Raw genomic sequence first — 10,376 nt, forward strand, 5'->3', positions numbered from 1 at the left:
ACGCATTCAAACTACGTCGTCAGCGGCGTGCGTTGGCGACTCAGCGGCGTTATAGCGGCTTGATAACTGCGTGGTGTACACGTGATACTACAAACCCGATGGAAGAGATGGAAGAGAAGGCGGCGAGGCGGTGGGCTGCGGGGGCCGAGCGCAAGCGCCGCAAGCGGGCCGACAACCGTGCATTCGCACTTTCACATTCTCCCCCTCGGGGAAATGCGGGGGAATTTTCATTTTAAGCATTCTTCCGAGCTTTTTGTTTGAAATTGTTCGTCCCAAGAAGCAGTTTCTGCCCATTTCTGAGGTCGGTGGCACACAATGCAATCACGTGACTAAGGCCGACTGGCAAAAAAAGCAAGCGGGTGATGGAAACGCGCCACGTTCAAAGTAATTGTTGTGTTATGGAAAGCCTCCGTCCACTTTCAGATACGAAATTTCCTAGAACCACTTCAGCCTGCTTACGTGATTTGAAGGCGAAAGCTGGCAATTCTTAATAACAACTGAACATTGTACTTGCGGTACTTATTAGCAACTGATCATTGTACTTGCGGTAATTCTTAATTGATATATTGCACGTGCGTATTTTTCCTCGCTTTTATTTTTTTTTTGTCTTTGGGCATGAAGTTTGGCATTCGGCGGGATTATTTTCTACTATACCTCGTTTGCATCAGTTTCTTCTCTTTCATTTCCTAGTCAACTCGCCAGCAAGAAGATTGGCACACAGCACAGCCTCCCTACAATCGTGGTTCTGCGCAGCTGGTGGGCACCTGTCCTTCTCATGTGCCATCACGTTCGCGTGTCACGCATTATTCTACAACTTGCCTTTTCCAATTCACAGTTTTGTGAATTTTCAAAACGGAGCCCATTCGCTCCTCAAAGCTGTCAAGCTCGGGTAAGTCACCCAATTGGCCATGTGCTACAAAGGAAGGAATAGCAACAACCACAGCTTTTCAAATTTGTTTCCTTTATTTCACTTTGCTCTTCACAGCTCTTGTTCGACGAAGCTCTCCACAGTCGTTTTTTTTTTTTTATGGACTCTATACCTTCACTTTTCTTCTGGCATCACGCTGTTTCTTTCGGTCTCAATCTTTCCTTCACAAGGTTTTCATGATCCGCTTCCAGCCAGACGACAAAAAGACGCTGGACAAAACCCGTTGAAATGCGTAAAAATCGCCTCCGATAATAAACGCACGTCGTTGATTATATACTATCCTGGGAGTAAAGTTTTCGCAAAAATGGTGTGACACGAAACGCCTCAAGAAAACCGTGTGCCGCGCTGACGATAAATGAAGCGCACGGTCATGCAACGCCACATCGGAAAGTTTTGCTAGCAACGATAACGGAAGTACGTACGGCCACTCAATGGAAACCTTTCCATCGAGCGGTCGCGACCGTGGTCGCGGCTGAAGCGTACGCTGTGGCTGCAGACAGATAAACGCATGGTAGAACCTGCGGAAGCCATGTCCGGCTAACCACCTAAAAAAGGAGAAAGGCTTGTCTGCAGTAATCCTATACATAGTGTGCACGCGCGTCACCGAGCGCCGCTTCGTCACTTCCGGTACGCGCCAGCGCCATGCCTACTGACGCTGTCGCGCACCTCGGGCCCGTTGACGAACGAGGCCACTGCCTTGTTTTAAGTATTACGCTCTGCTTGCGTTCGCTTATTTTGGCTTCAAGATGCCAATTTGTGCAATTTTCGGCTGTAGGAGTAGAAGCAAGTCGTCTGCTAAGTCCGCGAACAGGAGCAAGGCGTGGGAATGTTTTCTTTGCCCAAAGTCATAACCCGACATTGCGAACGGACATTGCAGCTGTCCAAAAAGCGCCGGCGTGTTTGGCTCGTGGGCATTAACAGGAACGACTTGAAGAACCTCGACAACATACGTGTCTGCGGACGCCACTTCGTCACGGGTGAGTGCTATCTAAATAAACAGATTGTTTACAGCGATTACCTGCGCGCCCTTCGCCACGCCCGGCCGTTTCGGGCTCCGTGCGGTTCACTGCATGTGATTGAGGGCTTTGTGCTTTTATTTCCTTAATTTGCTGTTAGTGACATGGCGTTAGTAGGGCTTTCAGGCTGTGTGTGCGCTGGGTACGGGGCTTGAACGAGTCACGTCGCAATTACGAGTCACGAGCCATGGCAGTGGTAGTATCTTGCTCCGTGGTGGTAGTCAAACAGTCGTTCCCCGCAAGCGCTTGTTTCTCGCCGCTGCTGAAGTCATGCATGGCGATTCTGTTCAGCACAGCGTCGCACCTCTTGCTTTTTGCTTGCCCTTCTCTAGTGAGCAGACTTAACAACCTGCTTAGCGGGTGCAGACTGAGAAAACTTGAATCAAACTAAACACTGACAAACAGTTGACAAACCATGCTTCCTTGTTTGCAGGAAAGCCATCAAATCTGATGGATGACAATAACCCTGATTGGGCACCTAGCCAGCATTTAGGCTACGGTCGTGACAAAGGTGTCCTCAAGAAGACTGAACGGTACGAACGTGTGAAGCGACGCAGCAGAAAATCGGTCACCGGAACGGCAAATGTGACAATAGACTTCGCTGATGCGGGCCGTTATGACGCATATCCACCCCAGCCTTTACCCAACCTCGGCGTGCCCCTTATGTGGGTCTCATGCCAACCTGGCCCACATCATCTGGGCATGCCCCCAGGACCCTTTCCCCGAAATCCCTTCTGAGGAGAGGTGGGAGGCCTCGCTTCGCAGCCCCGACCCGGACCTACAGGTACGCCTGGTCAAGAGGGCGGAAGAGGTCGCCGAAAGGCATCGGCCTACGGTCACCACGAGCTCACCCACCTAACTCAAGGAGAAGACGTCCTGGTGGGGTGGACGTTCAGCCCTTACCCGTCGCCAACATAAGGACTTCAATTCTCTTTGGTCGCTTCCTCAGCCAATAAAGTGTTCTCTCTCTCTCTCTCTCCGCGTCAAAAGACAGCGAGGCTAGTGGTGGGCCCCGTTCTATGGATCCTGCACCCCTGCCAAGTGCTTCACTAGACGAGAGGCCATCAAAAGGTCTGCTTGCGGTACCAGCCTTTTGTTAACACAAATGGTGTCTTATTGAAAAGTGCTGTCAAGTAATGACGTGGCTTTTATTGCTCTCACAGATGCAGAGCTTCAAACGCAGCTCATTGGGGCAGAATTGCAAGCCATCCAGGCAGAAAATGAAAAGCTGACTTGCCACCTCCACGCACTAGAGCAGCGGAAACAACATCTAGAAGCTGTCTTGGAAGCCCTAGACACAGACAACCAGAGGTTGGCCGGTGAAGTGCGCATTTTAACGGCGAAGAAGGATGACGGGGAGGTGACGGAGGCGACACTTCAACAATATGTTGCTAAAGTTTTAGATGCGACGCATCTCTTGCTCTGAGGCATGTCCCTCCTGCGTCGGCATCGGCGGCATCCGCACGCCACCTGCGCATGCGCGACTCCGCTCTTCTCTCCGACAGCTGTGCGCAACACTCTCACTTCGTCTCATTATCATAAACAACAGCTGCCTGCCCGCGCTTCGCTCGCTTCGCTCCGCTCCCGTCGCGCAAGTGCGCGCATGCGCGACTCTCCTCTGCTGTCTCCTCTCCTTCAGGCACTGTAAATATAAAGCGGGTAGCGCGCTGCGGCGGTTCAGTCGGCGCTCGCTCTCGTTCGACTTCGCGTCACAACATGTTTCACCCGATTTAGAGAATCAACCCAACGGAAACACCAATTGAACCCCCGATGCATCGCATCACACCAGGGTTCCCTCACGGGAAGATGGGCGTAATTTTTTTTATACAGTAGTAGCTAACTTTTCTCTCCTTTTTGCAATTTTTCAGCTTGTCGAAGTTGCTGTGAGGCACACGCCTCAACATAGCCTGGCAAAGTTTCAGGAATTTCTTTTTTTTTTATGAAACTGAAATGGAACTTCCCTCTCCAGGATCTTGCTTACAGGTTTGGAATCTCGCACTCCACTGTAAGTAGGATCCTGGAGAGGTGGCTTCATGGTGCGTTCTGGCGACTCCAGTCGCAAATAGTGTGGCCAGCTCGCAGGGAACTGTAAAGGACAATGCCGCAAGCATTTGTTGACTCCTTCGGAACCAACGTGGCAGTCATAATACACTGTTTCGAGATAAAGATTGAACGGCCGTTGTCTTTGCTTGCGAGGAGCGAGACGTGGTCTCAGTACAAAGGCAGTAACACTGCAAAGTTCGTCATTGGCATAAGTCCCCAAGGATCGATAAACTTCATATCGGAAGGGTGGGGAGGGAGAACGAGCGACTAACACATCACGGAGCAGTGTGGTCTCCTCGATAAACTCACACATGGTGACGTTGTGCTTGCAGACAGGGGTTTCGACATCGCAGACAGTGTTGGCTTGTACTGTGCTACACTGCACATTCCAGCCTTCACTAAAGGCAAAAATCAGCTGTCAGCACTGGAAGTTGCCAAAACCCGCAAACTTGCCAGTGTCAGAATACACGTCGAAAGGGTCATCGGCCTGGTTCGCATTAAGTTCATCATCATGAAAGCTGTTCAGCCGATAGATTTTGTGACCGTAAAGTCAGGCGATAAATACACCGCACTGGATAAGATAGTTACGGTGTGCTGTGCTCTCGCAAACCTGTGCCCATCTGTAGTGCCTGCGAACGAGACTAATGATCCAGAGTGATGACCAGCGAGACGAAAAAATCCAGTCACTAACAGTATAGTTAAAACTCGTTCATTCGACTGCTTGTGGGGTTTAATGCATCGAAGCCACACTTGGGCCATTAAGTGCACTGTAGTGGAGGGCTACGGTTTAATTTTGAACCTGGGAAATGTTGTGTGCCAAAATCTCGGCACACGGGTGTTTTTGCTTTTTGCCTCCATCAGAAAAGCAGCCACCGCAATAAATCAAACTCACGTCCTTGGGCTTAGCAGCCCAACGCCGTAGCCACTGCACTGGGTTAAGCATCCATACAAGTCTGTATAAAAAGAACATGTTAATTCGAATGCGAGTAAGTTCCGCCACAGATAATTAGAACTAGCACCTACTGTGCTGGCCGGTGTTCTCGAGTACAGTGGTATGTGACGCGCTGAGAGGAGGGGGACATAATTTCTCAAGTCAGAAGCGCAGAACCTGTCGCTGCTAGTTGAGACAATGCAAAAGATGCGAAGACGTAGTACCAGTGCGGCCGGCTGCTCGGATGGAATGTTGTGTGTCACTTCTTCCCTTTTGCATTTGAAGAGGTGGCCCTCTTTTAGATACGCCCATTAAAGGAAAGAGTGCTGACTGTCGCCGCCTTTAGGGCAAAAAGTTCAAGCACCAAATTGCTGACATGCCCTACTGCTTCCCATCTGATGTGTACTGTTATTTGTTGTCATTTGAAATGCTGTTCAAAGTTTGTGTAGCTGCATGATTCACCGCTGTATCATTGCTTGTATGTGAGTAAAGCTGTTTTGGTTTAGCAGGTAGCCATCTCTAGCTACACTTGCATAGTGTTTCTTAGCATATGTATAACTATTTCACTTCTCTGTGTGTCAATTTGGCAATAAATTCTAAGCATTGCCTGTGTCTAATTTTTTGTGATTTGTTATGTATCATATTTTAGCAAAATGCAGCGAAGTTATGTTTAACACAAAACTGCAGCATGATCCAATGAGCAGGATCAAAGACAAAAGTCACCGTTGGGGGTTTGTAGCAATGAATAAGGTTCTGTATTTCTTAGGCAAGATAGCGATACTTCTAACCAAACGTTTGTTTAAACATTGCCTAGAGGTCTTCCAGAGAAACTTTTCAGCTGCTGGCACATTCAGAGCAGAACCATGCCTTCTGTTTTGGAGCACGCTTGATTCCAAGGCAGCTGTACTGGAACCACTTGTATTTTCACTGCCTCCAATCGCACGCGACCATTTTGCCTGCTTCAGGGCCTCCACAGTAGCAAAATGACTCCGCACCACTTTTGTTTCCGGAGTTCGTTGTCTCCTTTCTTGTAGAATTCTCTGCAAAGAGCTCTGGCAAGATTACTTGGGTGAAAAATTTCTCAGCCTGCGGTAGCACACCTTGGAAAGAGGCATCATCTCTTGGCACTCTTTCGACGTGCAGAAATGTTGGGGACCAGACAACGAAATCGCAGTAGGCAGACCTGCACACAGCCATTTTCGTCTGGATTTGGTAATAATAGCTGTGGGTCCGCTTTACCCGCAAGTTTTCATTGGCATACTCCAGACAAAATTCCTTTTTGCTGCATGCTTCGTGAAGCCCACCAGCAACCAAAGACAACGCGGGCACTTCACCTCAACAGTGCCCTTACCGCAGCATTCACAGTGCACTAATGCATCTGGGATGGCCGCAATGAAGGGGTTTTGTTCACTGAGCCAGACACCCGACTTTGAGCACGAGAAGTTGACGTGGTGTTTCCTTTTTTCTGCAGCATAGCTGCCTAGGGCGTCAGCTTCATGCTTCAATCCCCATGCTGTGGCTGCTGTGGAAAACTTGTTCTTGTCAGGGTAGCATATTTTTTGATGAGGCTGACCGAGGGTGTGCCGATGCTTGTACAGCAAACAGTCTTCATTACAGACGCTGTTATGTGGCCAGTCCGATATGCATACCATTTCGGGCAGTTTGATTGTATTCTTGTGCTACTTTCTACGTAGCGTATCATTTCTTCATTTACACGCAGCTGTGCAAGAAAGTTCTCGCTGCGGGAGACGAGTGCTGGCAAGTCCTCAGACTGTGCTTCTGGGCATGTCAACATCGTAAACAGCTGTGGTTCCCTGTTCTGTGGTGGTTCAAACATCTCACAGTAATGCGGAAGAACCATAAACACTGCCGGTTTCACACCGGATGTTTCAACTCTGGAATAAAAGAGTTCTAGCTCTTCGTTTGTAGGTGCAGGCGGGACAGGACAGCTTGATGCGGGGAGGTCAGGCTCATCTTCTGTACTGCAAACAGGGAGGGCACTGTCCATTCGTTTCCTCTTAGACTGGGCAGACGAAAAGTCGATGTCGCATAGGCGTTTGTATTCTGCACGCGGTTTGTGTGCTGGCAGCCAGATGTTGTCCTTTTCGGTGCATGTTTTCGCATCCCTTATCCGTACTGCAGTGTTGACGGCAAACAACGTCGCTTCAACGTGTGAGCACGCCTCGCCCACTCCTGTCATGCAAGTGCAGTGGGCAGTTATGATACTGCCATCAGCACAGGCCAAAATCCAGGTTTTCAACGGTGGGTCCCGGAGCCTTTGAGAGTGGTTGACCTGGGAAAAAAATATAAACGAATGACACTTTAAAAATTTAACTAACAAAATATGTGGTGGCATACAGACAGAAATGATGGGCATCCAGGATTGTTGCTGTCAGCAGAGAAGAGGGCTGCTGAAAGCGTGATAAAAATCGTCAACGGGACGGGGTTAATGAAGCTCACAAATGTTGCTGGCAATGTGAAAAGCAGGGAAATTGGGTTAAACATATGTTTGAGGGAGGGGTCAGAAAACGCTGTCTGGTTAATTATGAACATCACTATGTCTACCACAGGTACTCCACTACATACTAAAGTGCTAACCAGCGAAAAAAAAAGAAAGAGCAGGCATTCTGATGTTCCGGTACGTAGTGACCACGCGAAATCGCGAACTTGCGTTTTTTTTTTACTGCCTGATTCAATTAATGCGGTAAAAGGAGCCAAAGTTTCGTCACTGTTGAGCACACGAGGCTAAGCACACTTTAGCGCTGTATAAACTACTTTTTTTTTTGTTTGTTTGGGAACGTGCATTTCGCGTAAACGTCGCTCAGCACGATCCGACGTTTCGATGGGAGATGCTTCACTGCGATGCCCTTCACCCACCCGGTGGTGAAGAAGTTGTGGGCCTCGAAGGACTTGTACGCCTTCATTTGTTCGTGTGTCACAAAATTCGTGGTCAGAACAAGGTAATTAAATATATCCGTGTAGGTGGTAGAAGGCAACAAGTCGGCGTCCGCGGTAGCGTCGCTTCCGATCGAAAGCCGGTACGGGTCCACGTCGTCGCACATTCGCACTTTCACCTCGTATCGGGCTCTCGCTGCTCCGACGAGCTCGTCGAAATACGACGGCATAAAACCACCCGGCTTAATTTTCGCCATCGTGCGCAGCAAACTGGTGGCTAGCAGTCAGCACGCGAACGGCATGGCTACTGCGGCACGGCGTAGGTATCCACGGAGGTACCCAGGTATGGCGGAAGCGTATGGCGGAAACGTCACACTGTGGAAGTGACGTCACATGAACACTATACACACCGACTGACTGTCGACTTAGGGCGGTCGCTGGTGCGGTCGCTACCAACGCTTCCGTGGAAGGTGTCGGTCGCGTAAAACCGCAGCGCACGCAGCACTTGCTCCTCGGCAGTTATGAAGCGAAAGCCGCCTCAAAGTCGCCGTAAAGGGGGTCGGGTGTCAGATGGATGCACAGCCAATGCACAGTATTTTCAAGAGACGAAAAAAGGCTTGAAATTCCTTCTCCGCTAAAGGAAAAACTCTCTCGGCATAATATATGCCTGTTACGGCGACCGTGAACCATGATCTATGCCGCAGCAGCCGCCAGAACGAGCGTCACGAGTTCAACTCGGCCGCGCAATATCCCTCCCGAGTTTCTTGCGAGTTCTCGTGTCAATCACACACACCCAGCCCATTCGTGGGTGCGGCGTAGCGACCGAAGCCCCGCCCAACTATGGCTGCCATGGCGTCCACATCGCCGATGGGGTAGCGTCGCAGGCACGCAGTCACTTGCATTAGATGCACCGCTAGCAAAGCTTAGCACAAAACAATGAACGAATGACGTCCCCAGGCCAACGTCAGTCAAATGCAGCCAGCCACGGGGGGGGGGGGGGGGGGGGGGGGGGGGGGGGTTCGGTCCGAACGAAGTGGATAGGAGCGGCCAAGACAAGATTTTCCCACGGCAGCCGTATTCATACACAGAAAAAAACACAATCGACGACAGATGACACACCTTCAACGTCTAAAACGCACTCGTAAAATGTTGAAACACGCTCATGACACGCTAAATAGGGGAGATGTCTGATACTACGCCCGCCGTTCACACGTAAACAAAGCCGGTCAGTCTGACAGTCGGAAAAAGGGTGCGTTCCCTTCCCTACAGTGAACTTCCTCGCTTACTTGTTTTGGGCTTGCGCTGAGCTGCACTGGAGCCGCCCTCAAACCGTGTAACAAACAGATTTCAGTGGAAGAACAGAACACCGAGAAAATCGGAGCCGCCCCGCGCCGCTTTTTCAGGGCGGAGCTTAAAAAGGGCCGGAGTTTTAAAAGGAATAGCTGGGTTATCTACTTTACATAACGGAGTGTATTATGCAACTCGATTCTAGACGGGGCTGCACGCGGATGTTCGTGCAAACTGTGTTTTTTCAACGTGAGCGGCCTCAACTGGGCGCGCTGATAATGCTACGCGCGATTTCACCAGTATCGCTAGAGGTTTATGGGATGCTCTACTACCACTACTTTGTTAACTCGAGCAGCTGGAAACTCGGGACCGAGCTATCTCGGGCCTTCTGGAATAGCGCCCCAGATATGACGTGCCCCACTTTCATACCGTTCGAGAGCATCCGTTCCGAGCAGCGAAAGCTGCTCCTGATGCAGTAAGGGGGGGGGGGGGGAAGGGGGGGGGGCAGCTTTTAATAGCGTAAGCTTTCCAAGTGGTACCGATGGAGTACAGTAAAAAAAAACTCTTGCATTTCCCTATATCACCGGTTGGTCGACCGAAAGAGTCTGTTAAAATCTCTGGACATGGAAGGAACGGGTGGTATAGTTATTTAACTACACACTTTAACGCTAACAGTGAAAACAAAACGCTTCAAAACAGAAAGCGTCAGACACGTGCGCAATTTCAGGCCGATGATACGAGCATGATTGATTACGTCGTTTTCTTTGGAAGTGTTCAATGACGAAAGTGACGTCAATAAGATGTGGATAAAGTTTAAAGAAATTGCCTCGCTATGTATCAAAAAATGTGTGCCCTTGCAAAAGAAATCTTTCCTATTAGATGGTGCTTCCATCTAGGAGACGCGAATCCGACAGTTGTCGCCTCGGTGCCAGCGCGTATACGTGTGTCGGGGACGCGCAGAGCAAGCTGCAGGGAAACCGACTTGAAAACATTGCGCTCGTGACACGGTCCGCTGACACGGTTCGCTGCTCCTTTCGCTGCAGCAGACCGTGTATTCGCCATACGATCCGCTGACAACCCGTTTGGTTTCGTTCGCACATACGGTTTGCGAGCGCCCGTGGTTTCAGTCGGATTTACGCAATGCTCCGGCGCGTGTGCAATCCAGTGTATAACGTTGGTGAGTATAACGATGCTATACCGACGAAATATAAATAGCGATGTGCAAGTTCATATCGATGCACAATAAACATTCAACTGCTCCTGTAAAGGCACATTT

General features: G+C 49.8%; 1 protein-coding gene across 1 annotated transcript; it reads right to left on the reverse strand.

Annotated features, from left to right (window-relative positions):
• Positions 1-6,829: 6,829 nt before the first annotated feature.
• LOC144137729 (uncharacterized) lies at positions 6,830-8,070 on the reverse strand. Its single transcript, XM_077669673.1, has 3 exons — positions 7,735-8,070; positions 6,989-7,211; positions 6,830-6,900 (listed from the first exon to the last, which is right to left on the reverse strand). Exons 1-3 carry the CDS (start codon positions 8,068-8,070, stop codon positions 6,830-6,832), a joined length of 630 nt encoding a protein of 209 aa, XP_077525799.1.
• Between the last annotated feature and the right edge of the window lie 2,306 nt (positions 8,071-10,376).

The sequence above is a fragment of the Haemaphysalis longicornis genome, unplaced genomic scaffold (assembly GCF_048455015.1).
Source record: "Haemaphysalis longicornis isolate Haplotype H1 unplaced genomic scaffold, Haemaphysalis longicornis Haplotype H1 scaffold_49, whole genome shotgun sequence".
NCBI lineage: Eukaryota > Metazoa > Arthropoda > Arachnida > Ixodida > Ixodidae > Haemaphysalis > Haemaphysalis longicornis.

Excerpts from the sequence above, each read along its gene's own strand:
- LOC144137729 (XM_077669673.1), bottom strand. The coding sequence starts at position 8,070 with ATGGCGAAAATTAAGCCGGGTGGTTTTATGCCGTCGTATTTCGACGAG. Across the intron at positions 7,212-7,734 it reads GTCGGATCGTGCTGAGCGAC|GTCAACCACTCTCAAAGGCT; the intron begins GTTTACGCGAAA and ends TTTTTTTCCCAG. Across the intron at positions 6,901-6,988 it reads GCTGCCAGCACACAAACCGC|TACAGAAGATGAGCCTGACC; the intron begins GTGCAGAATACA and ends CCCTGTTTGCAG.